At 31.1% G+C, this 19,308-nt stretch overlaps 1 protein-coding gene across 1 annotated transcript in view; it reads left to right on the top strand.

Moving 5' to 3' along the window:
• LOC145325001 (b(0,+)-type amino acid transporter 1-like) overlaps nt 1-15,689 on the top strand; it is a 355,348-nt gene extending 339,659 nt beyond the window's left edge. Inside the window, exons 2-19 of the mRNA XM_080167781.1 lie at nt 4,363-4,406; nt 5,484-5,612; nt 6,163-6,244; nt 6,827-6,943; nt 7,192-7,288; nt 7,468-7,564; nt 8,384-8,467; nt 8,859-8,905; nt 9,537-9,610; nt 10,446-10,504; nt 10,779-10,911; nt 11,302-11,427; nt 11,796-12,005; nt 12,128-12,158; nt 12,669-12,756; nt 13,193-13,270; nt 13,749-13,862; nt 15,064-15,689. Coding sequence (XP_080023907.1) covers nt 4,363-4,406; nt 5,484-5,612; nt 6,163-6,244; nt 6,827-6,943; nt 7,192-7,288; nt 7,468-7,564; nt 8,384-8,467; nt 8,859-8,905; nt 9,537-9,610; nt 10,446-10,504; nt 10,779-10,911; nt 11,302-11,427; nt 11,796-12,005; nt 12,128-12,158; nt 12,669-12,756; nt 13,193-13,270; nt 13,749-13,862; nt 15,064-15,123 — 1,670 coding nt within the window. The 3' untranslated portion in view covers nt 15,124-15,689. The remainder of the gene's footprint in view (nt 1-4,362; nt 4,407-5,483; nt 5,613-6,162; nt 6,245-6,826; nt 6,944-7,191; nt 7,289-7,467; nt 7,565-8,383; nt 8,468-8,858; nt 8,906-9,536; nt 9,611-10,445; nt 10,505-10,778; nt 10,912-11,301; nt 11,428-11,795; nt 12,006-12,127; nt 12,159-12,668; nt 12,757-13,192; nt 13,271-13,748; nt 13,863-15,063) is intronic.
• Nucleotides 15,690-19,308: the final 3,619 nt, after the last annotated feature.

Here is a 19,308-nt window from a genome sequence, read left to right as displayed (position 1 = left end):
TTCAATCTGTATATTTTTATTTTCTTGTCTGTTTGTAATTAATTATTTATTTGCATTTGGTACTTAAAATGTTTAACTTTGAGTCATTTTGAAATATATTCGACCCGACAATTTTTATTAATACTTTTAAAATATATTGCTTTTTCTCTTTATATTAAAATAGAAAATAAGATAATAAATATAATGACAAATAAATTTAAAGATTTAAACAATATCAAACTTTAGAGGTTTCTCTATAACAGGTTAATTTTAGAAAATCAAATAATTAGGTATCTCAAGAAAAAAAGATATTAATTATGAAATCGAAATTATAAAAAGTAATTATATGAAAAGTAAGTCATAAAACGCACTTTAATCTTAAAATTGTAAAATGATTAATTACAATAAATTTTTAGTTTTTGTGTTGTTTTATCAACCCTTAGGCTATGAATTTTGTTGATTTTGTAGCTTATCTCTTAACAAAATATATGGCATTTTTCCTCAAAGAGAATTGTAAAGCACGTAACCCCCCTTCCCAAACATCTTATTTAAATAAAAGAAATTTAACATAAGATTGACAATGGAGGGGGGGGGGGGTAGTGGTTCATTCAGGTTAGGTTATATTGGGTTGAGGGTAACCCACAGAGTTAAGGGTTAGGGTCGTCTGTATTTGTTAGGGAAAAATACCTCCATATCTTCAATTTATTTGAAAATAATTGAGAGGGGGGGTTCTGTGCTTTACTAGGTTCTTTGAGGAACTGCCAAATATTTTTATAAGAAGCACAACTATTTATGTGTAAAAAGTTAGTTGCAAAAATGGTTCTTACTAGAGTTTTGATTATGATAAAACATGAGTGTGTGCCTTTATCATTCAGGCGTGTATAGTATTTTAAAGGCAATTTTAGGTTAAGTTAAGTTAAGTAAAAGGTTTAAGAGAGCCCGGTTTTAAAGGTATGTCTCATCTACTATTATTATTTGTAAAATTACATAAAAACTAAATAATTTTATCTATTTTTACTGTATGGCACTTACTGTTTTTATTTTCAGTTATTCAGATTTGCTGTGTTGTATATGGAAGTAATCATAATTGTTATTAACTAAAATGCATCTCATCTCTAGTTATAATTAACTTTGTCCCTCGGTCTTTTTGTGCTTCTCTGCAATATATCAAGTTAGTATGGGAAATTTGTGTTTTTCTCGACTGGTATCAATGATAGGCTGCCGAAATTTTGTCCTAAGTTGTTATTTAAGATGTTTATATTTATTTTGTTGAAAGATTTCAGTAGAAAATGCGATTGATAATTTACTTTAAACTCACTTTTTACTCTTATCTGCATGGCTGTTCTTTTAATGAGCTTTGCTTTGAATGTTGTCATCCTTTTTTTACATAAAAGTAATTTTTTATCTCCATTAAACAAGCACAGCGTAACCTTACTTATTTACGCTGTTTAGATAGATAAGAGAGAGACTACCATAACACTTTTTTACCCTTAACATTTGAATAGTTTGTTTTCTTATAACATGTTTTGCTTATCATTTTGGTTCCTCTTATAACCATATCAAGGATAACTGCAGGGCTCGGCAATTGTTGTTGATATTTAAACAGTGGCGGCTCGGCAGTTGTAGATGAAAAATAGGTGGCTCGGATGCACCTGTAATTTGAAAAAAAAGACAGTCGGCTTTAGATCAATAAATTACAACAGACAATTTTTTTTAATGGGCTGCATATTAAAGATTGTGGCTGATTTTCTATTTTTTGCTGCTTGATAGTCAAGCTGTCACTTTTCTGAGAGTGTTTGGTTGCATAATTGACTGAATGCAGCCTCAGCTGCCAAGCCCTAGTTTAAGGTACTAAAATTAACTCAGTTATGAAAATAATATAAAGTACTTCTGTTAAAAAGGCAGAATAATATGAAAAGTGTATAAATTGTTTTCTTTCCCAATGTAAACAATATAAGTCAGCAAATTTTACAACTTCAAGCACAGAAATATGCAATTTCAACGTTTCATTATAATTTTATATTTGAAGAAACAATCAATATCTTAATTTGGAATTTATGTTTGAATTAAGGGTCATTTCGCTTAAAATTTAACACAATCATCAAAAAGAGTTATTTTTTAGTTTTAAATTTAAAGCGAAAATCTAAAGGACAAAATATTTTGTGGATTTAGAAGTCTGCTATTGTCGCTAAATTGAAATTTGAATACCACTTAAAAAGTTGATATTTGAACACTAGTTTGAATATAATTTTAAAGTCAATATTATCTAAATAAACAAAAAACAACATTTTTATTTAAATTGAATGTTGTTTTTAAGTTTGAACAAATGTATTTGTTCAATTGCTTTTAAAAGGTTTTTTTGAAGCGCTCCTGTTTTATGTTGCTTAGTCATTTAGCATGTTCAAACTGGACACTAACTTTAAAAGGACACTCAGATATTGAGGAATATTAATAGATTTTTGAACCTATTTAGATTTCTTATCTGAAAATACATTAGAGCATAAATAAATTTATTTAAAACGAAAATATTGCAATCTTTCATAAACTTCTATACCTTTTTATTAAACGGTGAGATGATAATTTAACACCCAAAAATTTCAGTTATGTTTCTTTCAAAGAAAAGGGTTTCTAAATTGGGGTGGCCAAGCCACATAAAATAGACTAAAACCTGAACAATACTAATTTTCAAATATGTAAACCAAAAAAATTAATCCACTGATTTTCCAAATATTTTGTAATAGGGTACTTTATTAATCTTTGAGATAATATGAATGTGAAAATGTTAAGGTTTTTAAAAAATGAAACCGATTTTAGTGATAAGCTTGTACAGCAGAAAAAAATAAAATGGACTATCCCTTTGAACGTTATTGACCGTAGAAGGTTTTTTAAAAATCCAATTGAACTGTAAAATAATCATCATCAAAAAATATAAATATAAATGTACAATATATAAATTTATCAATAATCAATATTTCTATGTATAAAAGAGATTTATAGCATGACTTAATAATTCAAAATGCATTGATTCATTAAAAACCACGGAATATGAAAAATGTAAGAAAGGGTTAAATATTATATTTTAGTATTTAAACGAAGCCAATTCTTTTTTTCAGGGGGGGGGGGAGTACATTTTTTCTTGGAGCGATTTCTTTTTAAAGGGTTGGGGTACGTGCCTTCTCCAAAAAAATATCTGGACCTATTAGAAGCTTCACTGGTTCAATGATTAATTGTTTATCTAAGAAAGTGTGTAGATTATTTGTAGTCTGTAGTGACAAAGCCCAATCTGCACCACTTTTGATTCATGTGACGTCATAAAAATGATTGAGGTGAGAGGAGAAGTAGGAAAGAAAACCCCTAAAGAAGAGATGGAGAATCCCTCTTTTTTATGATGTCACAGGAATCAAAAGTGATGCAGATTTTGCTTTGTAGTATGTAGTTAATTTTTGCTTTTAAAAACAAATACATTTACTTTACAAAATATTTTTTCAGCATAAAGTAAATGTGTATACATTTCAAATAAATTATTTATGGGTCAAATTTTTGCAATATTGATTAAATATGAATATATTGTACTTATATTTTCATAAAATTAGACATTGACTACAATTGTACTGTATACCTACATCTGATTATATGTATGACATTACGTATATTACAAATTATTATAAAACGCGTCTATTTAAAATCTTAACATTCACATTTAAGAAAAATACTTTATATTGAATTTGCATTTATAAAACAAGGCATAATAAAATATAATAAGATAAGTGTTTCTATTTTTGGTTTATTTCTGTTGATTGAGTTAATACAATGTTTGTTAAAAGCTTTAGCGCATTTTCTGAAACTTTCACACTGAAAACATTTTTCCTATTTTTCAAATAAATAGAAAATACATAGGAAATGGAGTTTTTATTTGTTTCTTTATTACTTTAGGTTGGGTTAGGTTATGTTACTTTGAGTACTGGATATCTCTGCAGGGTTAGGGCAAAACTGGTAAAAGCCCTGCAGGGGTTGGACTTATAAAAAACAGCGATCAGAAGGTATTTTGTGTAAAAGTACTCATAATCTTTCTTCTTCGGAAGGGGTAAATAAAAGAATGTAGTCTATCAAAATGTGCAATTAGGAGAGTTTTATACACATTCCTTCTAGTTAAATAAGACGTACAGTTCAGATTTTAAAGCAAAGTACAAATTTATAAGAAATCTATAGCTATTCTCTAAATCGTTTACCTACTTTAAAATTATCGTGATTATTGACAATTTCTGCCTTTTCAACTTAACGCCCCTAGCATTTAGAGTCTGCAGAAAATGGCATAAAACCATAAAATAATTAACACATTTTCAGATAAACATAATTTTATAAATTGAATTATAAATTTTCAGATGGACAATGTCAAACATCGGAATGTTGACGTAACAGTAGTTCAGGTTGGGTTAAGCTTTTTAATATTAAAACCTTTGTTTTTTGGTTTTAGTAGCGAGGCTACTCTATAATTTACTCTATCTCTCACTTATTCATTAAGTTCATGGGAAACATGATTTTTTCGGCTGCTATTAAAGCTATACAGCTGAAATTTTTAGTGAAGATTCCTAAGACATGTGTGCATCTAGCCTATACATTGTTTTGTCTGTTTGTCTATCAGTAATGAATCAAAAGAAATTAACTAATCTTTAAAGGTTTCGTGATTTTCTCTGAGTTTTGCATAATATCTCCCTTTTTCTTTGTTATGACAACTAAACATCTATTGTATAACTCACTTTGTCCGTTTGAAATTTCCATAGCTTTATTATGTTTCGATTCGCTTCTTATGGATATTATTATGCAGGGAAATGTTTCTAAATTTTAAGTAGCTTATTTTTAACCCATGTTTTATAATTAAAGCCATTGAGATGTTCCTAAAAATTTTCAAACTTCGTTAATATTGTTTCAAATGCCATAAAAAGGAAAAAAATCAATGTTAATAGTTTAGTGTTTAGATAACATTATATATTGTTTTGTAAGTTAAGAATTACTCATGTGACTAACTAAAGGTCAACAAAAATAATTATTTTAAGGCAGTAATTGGGTCAGTTTTATAGTAGCATCAAGTCACATGCTTTTTTGTATTGCAATATAATATTTTCTTTGGCGCCCCTAGCCTATTAGGGCATAATATAAAAGGGATGGAATTTTAACCCATTACACTCTGTTTAAAAACAGTACAAAAGGGAAAATGGACTTATATTACTTAGGGCAGGAGCTACATGTAACAGGGCGGTTTTTCGTATTGGTGTTTGATCAGCTAATAGCGTCGGAAATAAAAACACAGTCGAGTCCCTACAAAAGAACAAAAAAAACAAATCCCTTTTAGCGTTAAGGACTAACAGACGGACAGACAGACAACGTTAATTACAGTGTAGCTTCACCACTAAAAATTCTATCAATGAAAGCTTCTTTTAAACTTTAGCGAAATCTATACACATAAACAAACATTCTGCATAAATACTTATTCAAACTTTTTTCAGGATGAATCTGGTACCGCCTTGGCATGGAATGGAGAGGACTATGTTGCCGCAGAAACCGCAGCAGCCGCAGATATCGGCAAACCAGTGGATAAGGAGGAAGAGAAAGCAAGAGATTCAGATCAGTACCTGGTAGGTTTTTATTACAATTTTCTAACATTACCTTTCATTAAATAACCAAAGATATAAAAAAATAACAATAAGGTTGTTTCCTTAAAATGCCTAGAGATTACAAAGCCTGAAATTAAGGGGAGGGTAGTTTTTGTATGTCGGTGTTTTACCTTAGATTAGGTTATATTGGGTACTGCTTAGCAGGTTTAAGTCCTGCAGGGGTTAGGCACAAAAATTTCCAATTCTCCTGTTCAATTGATTTCAAAATTAGGAGGGTATGTTTGTGTGTGTATGTGTGGGGTGGGGATTCTGTGCTCACGGCAATTTGGGTATAGTCTTTTTCGTGGCAACTCCTTTTCAGGGGCGTTTAGTCAAATTTTCACAATAACTTTTCCCCCTTTTCTAGCCCCTGCGGGGGGCTCTTAATTGAAAGCACCAACGATTGTTTCTTTTGTAACTACATAAATTAAAATCAAAAAGAAAATTTTATATTTAAATGAATCAACAAACGAGAAATATACAGTAGCTTTGCTAAAAGTATCTAATAATGTATTGCTGAACAAATTTGTAGGAGTCAGATGACAGCACAATTCATCAGATAGGCAGAGAAAATTCAGATGGACTCAGCAGTGATGGAGAACAAACTAAGAAAGGTTAGATCGTGCTTTATCTCAAAGTTTCTTGTTGAGCGCATAACCCTTTCTCTTATTTTTAAATTAATTAAAAATAATAGGTTCGGAGTATTTTTTGATATTCATGTATATCAGAGTAGGTTATGCTAGGTCATATTAGGCACTAGGTAGCCCGGCTAGGTTATGACATCACCAGGAATAGACTACGTATGGATTAGGCATGTTTCCTATTTCTTCAAAAATAAGAGGGGAGGTGGATGTTTAAATGCTTGGTGGAACTTTAAGGAAGTATCGGTAAAATTTAAATTTATTGATAACAAATCAGCCTTTTTGTTGAATGTTTATATTACATAGATTACGAGATATACACTATATTCACCGACCCCTTTTTGGAGTATATTTGACTTTATCAAAACATTTTTACAGTAAACACAAATATTTACCAAAATATTCTAAAAATTTCGCCAATATTGGACAAATAACTATGAATGCTAAAAAATATTCAAATTTGGGATAAATACACTTTTAGCCAATTTATTTCAAATGACCCTTGTACCATTTTTATATTTTTTATGTATCTAATCGAGGTAAAACAATTTTTAGGAGCATCAGTTAACCTGAAAAGAAATGTTGGTCTTTTCTCTGGCGTTTCACTAATTGTTGGAACCATGATAGGTTCTGGTATTTTTGTATCACCTACTGGTCTTCTTGAGAGAACAGGTATTATTAATTATGGGAACCATGATTTGTTCTGGTATTTTTGTATCACCTACTGGTCTTCTTGAGAGAACAGGTAGTATTAATTATAAGAGTCATGATAGGTTCTTGTATTTTTGTATCACCCACAGCTTTTCTTGAGAGAACGGGTATTTTTAGTTATTGGAACTATGATAGGTTCTGGTATTTTTGTATCACCCACTGGTCTTCTTGAGATTTAAATCAATAAATACATATTTTTTTTTATTCAGGGTCTGTTGGTATGTCATTATGTGTTTGGACAGCCTGCGGATTTGTTTCTATGCTGGGAGCTCTTTCATATGCTGAGTTAGGAACTATGATCACTAGGTAAACCATATTAATATTCCCCAAAAATCTTCTACCCCCCCAAAAAAAACAAAAAAACTATCTTTAGATTAGGAAAGAGAATAATTATCTACAAAAAAAACTTCATCTATATTGTTTTAATTAATTTTTTTTGTTTTTCTCCTTCTTTCATTTTATAATTATAAATTATTTTATTTTAGTTCTGGTGCCGAATATGCATATTTCATGGAAGCATTTGGTCCTTTCTTCGCATACATGTTTAGCTGGGTATCAACTATCATTATTAAACCTTCCCAGGTACTATTTAGTTTCTTTATATACATATTTAGCTGGGTATCAACTATTAATATTAAACCTTCCCAGGTATTATTTAGTTTCTTTTTGCATACATGTTTAGCTGGATATTAACTATCATTATTAAATCCTCCCATGTATTATTTAGTTTCTTTGTATAATTGTTTAGCTGGGTATCAACTATCATTATTAAACCTTCCCAGGTATTATTTAGTTTCTTTGTATGATTGTTTAGCTGGGTATCAACTATCATTATTAAACCTTCCCAGGTATTATTTAGTTTCTTTGTATAATTGTTTAGCTGGGTATCAATTATCATTATTAAACCTTCCCAGGTATTATTTAGTTTCTTTGTATACATGTTTAGCTGGATATCAACTATCATTATTAAACCCTCCCATGTATTATTTAGTTTCTTTGTATAATTGTTTAGCTGGGTATCAACTATCATTATTAAACCTTCCCAGGTATTATTTAGTTTCTTTGTATACATATTTAGCTGGGTATCAACTATCATTATTAAACCTTCCCAGGTATTATTTAGTTTCTTTGTATACATATTTAGCTGGGTATCAACTATCATTATTAACCCTTCCCAGGTATTATTTAGTTCCTTTGTATACATGTTTAGCTAGGTATCAACTAATATTTTTAAACCTTCCCAATTTTTTAGTCATTACCTAAAGATTTATATAAAGTACGTTTGTCTGTGTTTTAAGATTAAAATCTTATTTCAAAATCATTTTGTTTTAGGATATACCATAATGTCCCTTTTTTATATTTAACTTTGAAACCCATATTAATAAAAAATAACATTTTTAGTTAGCCATCATTTGCATGTCCTTCGCTGAATATGCCGTAGAAGCTTTTACAAATGAATGTGATCCTGATCCCATAATTGTACAGGTGGGATTTAAATAATAATAAACTACATTGAAATAGAATACAAACAAGGATGCTACATCCATATAAGTAGCGAAACACAAGTAAATCATTGATTAACAGACAAAGTGAATTATAGAACTAGTATTCATTGGTTACAAAAAAGAGAGGAAGAAATATAATAAGAAAGAATAGAAGTTGAAAAATCCTCCATAAAAAATGGAACATGACGGATTGACAGTAATTTCTGTACTGGATTTTTAAAGGGATATCTTTACAAAAAAATGAGCCATCAATCTAAATTGCGGCTTAGAAAGTCGATTTCTGCCATAATTTTACGGATTGTTGGTCAGACAGGCGGTCAGATAAAATTAATTTAATTTTATCAATTCTAAATCTTTTATTGTTTTTGTAGGTTGCAGCAGCGTCAACTGTAGCAGTGGTTACTTTTATTAATTGCTGGTAAGAATTTCTACACAACATTTTCTTTATTATTTTCATACTTTATATGCTAGGTAGGAATTGTTCAGATTTAATTCAGATATAAAAATGTAATAAAAACAAGGATGAAAACATCCATAAGTAGCAACAAACAAAAAGTCTTTTATGGAAATAAGAACAGTTTTATAGGGCAGATTTTCAGTAAATCAAGAATAAATTTATAGAATATGCGAAACCTTTCCCATTTCTTATAAAAATGCTGGCGTTATCCTCTTAGAAATTTTTTTTAAATTTTTTTCAATTTTATACCCCCCCCCCCCCCCCCCCCCCCCGACTACCGACGAACAACTATTTTAGGTTAGGTTAGGTTTTAGGCTAGGGAGCCGAGCGCTGCGGCTAGGCAGGCAAGGGGGCCGAGCGCTGCGGCTAGGCAGGCTAGGGAGCCGAGCGCTGCGGCCAGAGTTCATAGTTCGCTGTCGGGGGGGGGGGGGGGGGGGGGGGTACAAAATTGAAAAAAATTACAAAAAATTTTTCTAAGAGGATAATACCCATATTTCTATAGTATTATATATGGACGTACAGAAAAAAATCAATTACAGAGTAGCTTCCCTACAATAACATACGTCCACACAATTTAAAATTTGTATTGTAGGTCTGTAGAGCTTGCTACATCTGTGCAGAATGTATTTTGTAGCTGTAAATTGGTGGCTGTTGCAATTATCATAGGTGATACAATAAATTCTAAATAAGATATCAGATAATGAAAATCCTGGAAGTTTTCAAAGACAGATACATTTCCCCCTAATTAGAGAAAAAGATAGACAGTTTTAATTTTTAAAGTTATGTTTTTCTGGTATATGTAGATTTATGTATGGAGAAAGATAAGGTTATATTAGGTTGACCATCTTAGGCAAGTCTAGGAGTTTCCTAAGTTCTACACTTTCCTTTATGTCTATGTAAAGCAAAGAAAACCCTTAATACTATGCTAGCCTAAGATACTTTATAGGAAATGCTCTAATTTAATTCTACAGTTTTATAAAAAAAAACAAGGATGACAACATCCATAAAAGCGAAGCACTGAAACGGACATTAACACTTGTATAGTGTCTGAACTGAATAATCAGAATATAAAAGTATAAGAGTCGAAGCAAAAGTTAAGTAAATTTTTTGCAAAATGCTTGATACAGGATAATGTTTATGGACATACTTACATTTTTAGGACTTGATTATAGAGTTGCTTCGCTTATCAAATTGTTCTTTGTTGTCCCAGGAATCAATATACCAAAAATCAATCAGATCAAACGGATACTTAGATCACATAAAAATTTGTAGAAAAATCAACATGTTTAAAATCGACGTACGGACATTCTGGTAATGATTATATAGTTGCTACACTTTCTAAATCGTACCTAACTACTACAGGAATCACCATGCAAAGTTTGAAATTGATAGGACAATTCTAACATGCCTAAATTAACGAATAAAAGCTATCTATCTCGGACGGACGTACGGACCGACCCTAATTACAGAAAAGCTTCGCTTTTAAAAACTTTTATTCAAGGTGGTGGTGTTTACAAACTAGCAGAAGGAAGCTATGAACATGTTGCTAAAGGATTTGAGGTATTATAGCATGTTCATTAATATCAGAATTCAAGCAGATCCCTAAAAATCTGTAACATCGTTCTACTTTTACGGTGATTCCTACAACCTTAACTATTTAAATTTCAGTGTCCTTAAAAAATATTTTAAATATATTAAAATATACTATGTAATCTGATGCACAATTTGTATTTTAAAATCTTCTCAAGCCTTATGGACTTATTCTCTTTTATTTTCTAGGATACTACAACAAATATTTGACATCGGTTTATTGTTAAAACCTATACAATTTTAGGGTACTACAACCAATATTGCTCACATAGCGACAGCATTCTACTCTGGTCTGTGGGCCTATGATGGCTGGAATAATCTTAATTATGTGACAGAAGAAATTGTTAATCCCAGTGTTAATCTCCCTCTCTCTATTGGTAAGTTTTAGTCAAGTTTGTGATGATATAATTCATTGAATAATTTCTAGTCTTTCTTTATTTAATTTACTTAGAAATATATTTGATATATACAAACTTTAAGATCTAATAACTTAAATTGTACCATTTGAACCTAATAAATCATAAACCTGTAATACAAATTGTTTGCTTCTTTCTCCAAAATTGCTTTTAAAGCACTAATTTTACCCCTTCCTCTTATTTTTGAAAAAAATTTAATAAAAGGGTTTGTAGGTTTTTATCCAATTTAACCTAACTTGATCTCAAGTAATAAACAAACAAATTCACCCTTATTCTAATTTTCTAAATTAAGGTGGGGGGGGGGGGGAGGGTCATAGTGCCGCTTTGTGTGAAATTACCTTTTTTTCTCAGGAATTGCAATTCCTCTGGTAACAATCTGCTACCTAGCTGTCAATATTTCTTACCTGACAGTTATGTCACCTTCAGAGATGTTGGTTAGTGATGCTGTTGCCGTCACCTTTGGTAACAGAATCTTAGGTAAACTATTTTATACTTAATAATTAGCGCAGCAATAATATCTTCATTTGAGAATATTTTATTGTCATGTCACTTTCAAAGATGTTGATTCATCAATAATCATGCTCAAACATTTTACACCCCCCTAAGTGTATGTAACCCCCTGACCTGACGAAAATATACCCTTACCCCTCTTTATGTCTTATTACAACATTTACACCCCTTTCGAATTTAGTTTAAGGTGGGTGTCCAAAATGTTTACCTGTGCTTTCTGTACCCCCATGGCAAAAATATATGTACACCACTAATCATAAAAACGATCTTATCTTTTTTCAGTTCATTTATAATTACTAAAATTTATTTTGTAATTATTGTAATTTATTTCGAAGGTCCCATGGCTTGGCTGATGCCCTTGTCCGTAGCAGTCTCTACATTTGGTTCAGCCAACGGCACAATCTTTGCAGCTGGCCGTCTGTGCTATGTTGCTAGCCGTGAGGGTCATCTTGTTGATGTTCTGTCATTTGTGCATGTGAAGAAATTGACTCCAGCTCCTGCTCTGCTGTTCCATGCTTTTGTTGCTCTGGCTATGGTTCTGTCAGGTAGAAAATTTATTAATTATGATAAGAAAATAGTTGTGTTTTCAATATTTAAAAAAAATTTCATAATTATGTTTTAGTATCCTAAAACCATTCTAGAAAGCTACATGAATTTTTTCTTTTAGGTGATATCGAGGGCTTGATTGACTTTTTCAGGTAATAAACTATTTTAACAATCAAAACAATTCCGAGTTTAATCTTATGTTGTATTATTGTCTGTTTTTTCTTTATTTCCATAAGCATTAAAATTGATATTTTATTGCTTCCTTTGAATAAAATAATTTTGTACTTGCTGTGCGATTCATTTTTCTAAATATTGCAATTTATCCTTATAATAAAGTAACATGATGTCGGTTTGTGTCTGTACCGAAGGATCTCGCTAACAACTGAACCGACCGGGTTCTCCTTAAAAGGGTAGCTTCTCATAACTATTTTAAAGGAGGGTACCACCACCCTCCCAAGAGAAATCACACAAAAAATTAAGTTTTTTTTACGTGGAGACTTGAAAGTAGCATAGGCATGTTATTTTTAAGGAAACAAACATTTAAAGTGCCACTAGAGGCCTCTAGGGGCGTAGCCGCTAGTAGTTGTATAGAGCATAATCCTCTTCTTCACTGAAGCACCTTTCACTACTTTTTTCATGAATCTAATATATTTTTTGTTCAGTTTTACCGTGTGGATCTTTTATGGAATGTCTATGTTAGCCTTAATAGTTCTCAGATATAAATGTCCCAACATGAATAGGCCCTACAAGGTAATATATTGTTATTTATTTTCAATATGTTTGTAAAGTAATCAAAAAAAGGCATTTAGTGTCCAAGTTTTACGCCAATTGAAAAAATATAATGCTTTTGGAGTTTTAAAGATTTGAATTGCTTTTTACTTAAATAAGTATCAAATAATTTTCAGTATAGCTTCGAAACCGATTAATATCCGTTGGATTACAACCGGTTCTCAACCATACTGAAAAATTATTTATAGCATCGTATCATATCCAGTTTTCTACGAGCATAAAAATGTAAAATCGTAAGATTAAAACCAGGTACATCGGGGCTAAAAAAAATTGTACATTTTTATATCCGCATAAAGCTGAATAAATACAATGCGCTAAATAACTATTCCACCAATCTATTAAGTATTTAATATATTCTTATGTTATAAATTTAATTATTAAATATTTTGTTATTGAGGTTCCTATTGTTATCCCAGCTATTGTGTTATTGATCAGTATATATCTTGTTATTGCACCTATCATCGATAACCCACAGGTATAACAATTATTCTCATTAAAATTATCATGTGTAGGAATAACAATATCCATAGCAAACCAAGAGAAGGGAAAAATGCGCCTGTTTATGTGCTAAAGCATCTATCTACTCTTAATATAAATTTTTGAAGCAGATTATAGTGCCTCATAAAAAATGACATCACACAATACGAATGACAAATGATAGGCCAGTATGCATTTTACCATCGGTCAATTAAAATGTATAATGGCCGATAATTGATCATGTATATTGTATGAAGTAATTTTTATTTGGGCCTATAAGCTACTTCTATATTTTAGTAAATGTTAAAGGGTTTCAAATAACCATACTTTATTTTAATAATGGGCCAAATCCAATTATAGTTCCTAGGGTTTGTTAAGCCTTAAAATCTGATATAATAAGCAAAATGAAAAGACTTTAGAAACACTATTATAACCTTATTGTCGGAGGAATCTATATGTTGTATTTCAATTTTTAGATTGAATATATGTACTCGATATCCTTCATGATACTCGGAGCCATCTTGTATCTTCCCTTTGTTCATTATGGATATGTTTTCACCTTCATGGATAAATTAACATCATTCCTACAGGTAAGATTATTTCCAGTTTGGCTTCGATACCAATTATTGTACACTGGTTTAGAACCAGTTCTCAGAGCCATACTGAAGAACCATAAAAGAAAATTTTTCACGAAAAAGGAAATGGCAATAGGGTGTCCCATAGTATAGTGGTTAGCGCACTACGCTGTGGTTGAGAGAAACCGAGTTCAAGTCCCCACATAGACTTTGCACTTGGTTGACAAATGCTGTCGCAATTTGTCAGATTATGATCACGCAACCTTCCATAAGATGCCCTAGGGTTGTAAGGGGAGAGATTTGTAGGAAGTTAGGATTCTACAAATCAAGCAGCTCTAACCATGCTTTCCCTCATCCATACTCCTCGTATGAGAGTGTCATTAATTAGGGTGGCTTAATATGGAACACCTGCCAAAACTCTAGGCCAGGGTGATGTAATAATTGAGTAGCTTCCACGAGAATTGCGGGCCAGCTTGTAATGTAGCATAAAATGCAATCAGCTGTTCGCAAAGCTTAACAATATAAGATTGGCCAAAGGATTCTCACTTCCAGTCTCCGGTTGCATCTGAGTCCTAACTTCAGAGAATCATGGCTATAACAACAACAACGAAAAAGGAAATAAAAAGTCGCCCGGGCATCCAGCCCTTCGAGGCCAACTATACTGGAATCAATCTTATAATCTTTCATTTTAACATCCGGGGAAAGCTGTCATTAATTAACTATTATCTCATTGTTTTATAGATGTTTTTACGCGGATAGTAAACTAAAAATGTTAAGATTAATTCCAGTTGGATCGGAACACAATATATAAACTAGTGATAAACCTTTTCTTTGTGAGTGTTTAAATTTTAAACCATCAAGTAGAGTTGTCAAAACCAAGCTTTCCTACTATTATAAGTAGAATGTCGTTTTAAAACAGCTCTGCTTAAAATTTTTCATTAAGATTCTTCCTAATACAATCAGGAAACATGCATGTATTGGGCATTGCATGTTAAAGATATCCGACATCCATTTCCTATTTAAGAAATATTTTCTTGGCTCATTAAACGAGAAAAAATAATATGGGTGGTTTCCTAAAAACTTACTTATTTTAGAATAAATCAAAATAAGGGTCGGGAAGTTAGTTTTTTTATTTAGTTTAGGTTAGGTTGTTTTGATAACTGGGTAGCCATGCTGGGTTAGAACACATCATTAAAAGTTATATTATTTTCTTCAGTTAATCCTACAGATTGCCCCTCCTTGTGGTATTGCTGATGATGAATATAGTGGACTGTGATTTAAAGAGAAAGATATTTATCAATTAAAATGTTTTAATCCTGTGTTTTTAAATACAACTATGAAAAAAATTTCTTCCTGGTTTATTTTAGAATTAAATTTTATCTCACAATGTTTAACAAAAAATGTTTTTACAAATAGTTTTTCTTTTGGTGAAATACTACTTCCTCTATATTTGAGTATTTAAATCGAACATTTCAAACTTAATTATGATTATTCTATGATTTAAAAAAATCTAATCTTTTTATGTTTAATGTAGCTATTAAACATATAAACTATGTATATTATTATTCATCCTGTTATCAAAAAACATTTCATTGTCCAAATATCATAGTAGCAATAATTTGATGTTGTTTAATATTTGTAAAAATGTACACAAATTTTAAAAAACACTTGTAAAAATTGTAGAGTATTATTAAAACATGCCAAAGTTTGACCTTTTTTTCCTTTTTAGAAAATTTTACTATTAGGTAAGTATCAACATGAAAAAATTGAAATTATTATATACATGAATTTTAAAACATAAATGGAATAAATAATTAAATGAAATAAATTATGATAAGTATTTATATTACTTGATTTATATTTCACGTAGATTATACCTTTAAGTATTGCAGTAATAACAGTTTTACCTAAAACTTTTTTTGCTGATAAAAGATGTGTATTGTGCTTGCAATCGTATTCGGCTTGTCATATCCAGTTTAACAACATCTAGAGCAAAGGATCATAAAGCCTTGAGAGCAAGAGTGTCCCATATTTACCTTACTTTAAAAGTTTAAAGTGATCCAGAATATCATTGTTTAATATATTTTGGGCAAAGTAGACAGATACATAGTGATCTATTCATGGTTACCCGGGCAGAACTGATAGTATTTGGCATTTGCATTTGTATCTCATATTTTTTTTGATTTTATGACCAAGTTTAAATTTTAATGCCAAAATAAATTTATGTTTATTTATACATTTTCATTTAAACACAATATCTTTTAAAATTAAATCGATTCTGCCTATTATCTATAATACAAAGTAGAAAGATGTCTGTTTGTCTGTCTGTCTGTCTGTTTGTCCGTCCCTTAAGATCTCGGTAACCACTGAACCGATCGGATTCTACCCTTCAGGGAATATACCTACTGGTCCTGCGGTGGTTTTAGGCTATTTTCTTGGGGTGTGAGACACCCTCAACCCCCCAAAAAACAAAAAATCCCCCCCTCCCATTTTTTTAGACGATTTCCTTGGTCAAGACGATTTACTTCGCAAAAAAAAAAAATTATCACCTCTGGGGGCAAAGCCCCTAGAGGCTAGGGGCGAAGCCGCTAGTATTAATATATGATATTCGATGCCTGCTACATTAATATTGGGCAAGAAGATAAGACTCAGCAAGTTGTATCCTCAATAATTGAATCCTCTCTATCTGAGCATCTAAATCCTTCAAAACTACTCCTCCCAAAATTTGCATCCCTATCCTCCCTCCCTTTATCCCCATCCTCCGAGGTCCCAGTGTGCAGAGGAGAAATTTTTGGATGGATAGATGTATTACCCTAGATTGACTGTCAGTCACAATAATCCGTCTAATCAAAAAAGAGGTTTTATAGCAGTCGGAGATTTGATATCTCTAAAGCTAGATTTATCCTAGGCAATTCTAATTTATTAAATGAATAAAATGAAAATATGACTTTCCTTTTATACCCAAAATGTGTACATGTTCTAACAAATGGTGCGGCCGGATTATTCCTACACTGAGTTTTTTCTTGGTCCAATTTACTGGTATGGATCTAGATCTACTATATTTGTTATACTATGGGTGGATGAAAATCCGGCGGGGGCTTTAACAGACTTTGGGATGGATATACCTGATATTCGCTGTCTTCCCCCCCCCCATACTATGGAATAAACATGGAAGAAAAAAGAATATCCATTATTTTAACAGACATTTAAGAACAAAAATTTGTCTATCGAATGTTTTCAAAATGTCAAAACTACTTCGATATTTAAATGCAATTTTTATCTGAATAACATTAACTAATATTTCAATCAGTTAATGACAATTTTATCTATTATAAAAAGTCTGAAGCTTAAGATCTCGGTAAGCTTCAGACGGAATTGACTCTACTATTCAGTAAATATGGCTACAGGTCCTGTGGTGGTTTTAATCTAGTATACCTTATTATTTATATACAATGTCACGAACAAAGCTTTAGAAAAAAATGAAATATCAAATTATTTATTGGTTTTTATAATTTTACTTTGACTAACTTGACTGAATGAATCAACTTGATGAAAATGATATCAAAACTACTATAAAAATTCAACTGTGTGATAACACCATCCCATCCATCTAACCTACCCCCTGTATAGTACAAGTATGGGGCAACTTGGAAACATATTAAGCAATATGGTCAAATATACAACTCTTTTCATCTTACCAGGTTTCTCAATATTAAAACGAAATCAAGAAAATAGTAAAAAAAAGTAGGAAATTGGTACTTTTTTTTTTATAAAAATAATATGAAACTCAAAAATACATAGCGAAAATAATAGATGCAACATTAAGAATTAAACAACTGCATGAGAACTGACATACACCTATTTTGCTGCACATGGACAAACACACCCTTGTTTATATTATGTCAATATATCTCTGGTAGTTATCCATTGGCCGGTGCACAGTAGTTATTTAACTAGATAGTAATACATACATAAATCTATTTAGATGCTTATCAGTTTTAAGTTATAATCTCGCTAAATTGATACCCTATTAAGTTATTACCTCTGTACTTAAAGCAAAATTGATTTATAATGTTACCTTCCATTTTTTACATTAAGTGTTAGTCTATGAAATAATATCAGTAATTTAGCATGATGTATGTCCGTCTGTCTATCTCTTTAAAATTCTATATGGTTATTCTTATTTAGATTAACTACTTTCTAAGGATATTTGTCTGCCTTTTTGTCCTTTTATAGTATACTAGTAGTAACGCTAAATAGGTATTCTTATTTACAACAACTTCGTTTTAGTAAAAAAAGCTACTCTATAATTCACTTTCCTTTTCAGTCCGTAAATCCGTTATGTTATTTTATCTTCTGTTATTTAAGATAAATTGCTATTTTTTGTAAAGATTTCCCAGGAAAAAGAGTTTACAACTTAGTTGGTCCGTCAGTTATGCGACAAAAGATAAGGTCCTTATTTCACTTTGTGCGTATGTCCGTTCATATTATTTTTATTCTTCGTTACATATGGACGTTGACATCCTTGTTGATTCTAAGAAATGGCCAAAAAAAAAATATTTTTTTCAGATGAAAAATTAAGACATTTGGGTTGCTTTATTTTGATCGTTGACGCTTTATCATTTATTTTAGTTTAACAAGTTTATAAGTTTGTGAGTTATTTAATACCTATATTTGAGACAACTTTTACTACACAGAAACTCCCAATTTTGAACAACTACAAAATCCCTGCCCCTCTCGGAGAGCCTCGAACCTGCAACATACAGATAAGGAAACCAACGTTCTATAATCAAGCTACGGAGGAGTCCAACTATCTCATGTGAAAATAGACAATGTACACAAAAATTTTATTCTTATATTATAATTTAAAATTTCACACGATTCCATACTGGTTATCTTAGCTCAGGGGAAGAGATGAGGGTTTAATTTTGAATAGGTTCAAGTCGGAAGGTTGTCAGTTCGAAACTACCCAAACACCAAATATCATTTTCACTCTCTGAGATATTAAGTAATATTTGGTAAAAGTTAAAAAATATTTACATTTACATTGTATTAACAGTCACTTAAACTATCAAATTAAAAAGCTATTTTTTAAAATTTGTTTTTGGTAAGACTTGAACTTGCATCCAAGGTAGACAAGGAAATGAACAGAAAAAGATAATTTTTGCCAAGATTTGAACGCTTGATCATTACGACAATTAGCTAGCATCTTCCTCACTACCCCCACAAGAGAACATTGTTATTAATGAAATTAATAAGGAAAGGATACAGAGAGAGAGACAAAGATATAATAAAATGATAAAATTGATCGCCGGGATTAGAACACACTATCATTACAACTGAGAGAAAGGACTCTGACCACTATACCATAAGTGATAGTGTTTTATCCTGAAATTAATAATGAATAGATAGAAAGAGATAGAGAGAGAGAGAGAGAGAGAGAGAGAGAGAGAGAGAGAGA

Source organism: Acartia tonsa, chromosome 7, assembly GCF_053477335.1.
Source record: "Acartia tonsa isolate MP-2025a chromosome 7, ASM5347733v1, whole genome shotgun sequence".
Lineage (NCBI taxonomy): Eukaryota > Metazoa > Arthropoda > Copepoda > Calanoida > Acartiidae > Acartia > Acartia tonsa.
The sequence above is the reverse complement of the archived record's forward strand: the minus strand, read 5'-3'. Positions and strand labels throughout refer to the sequence as shown.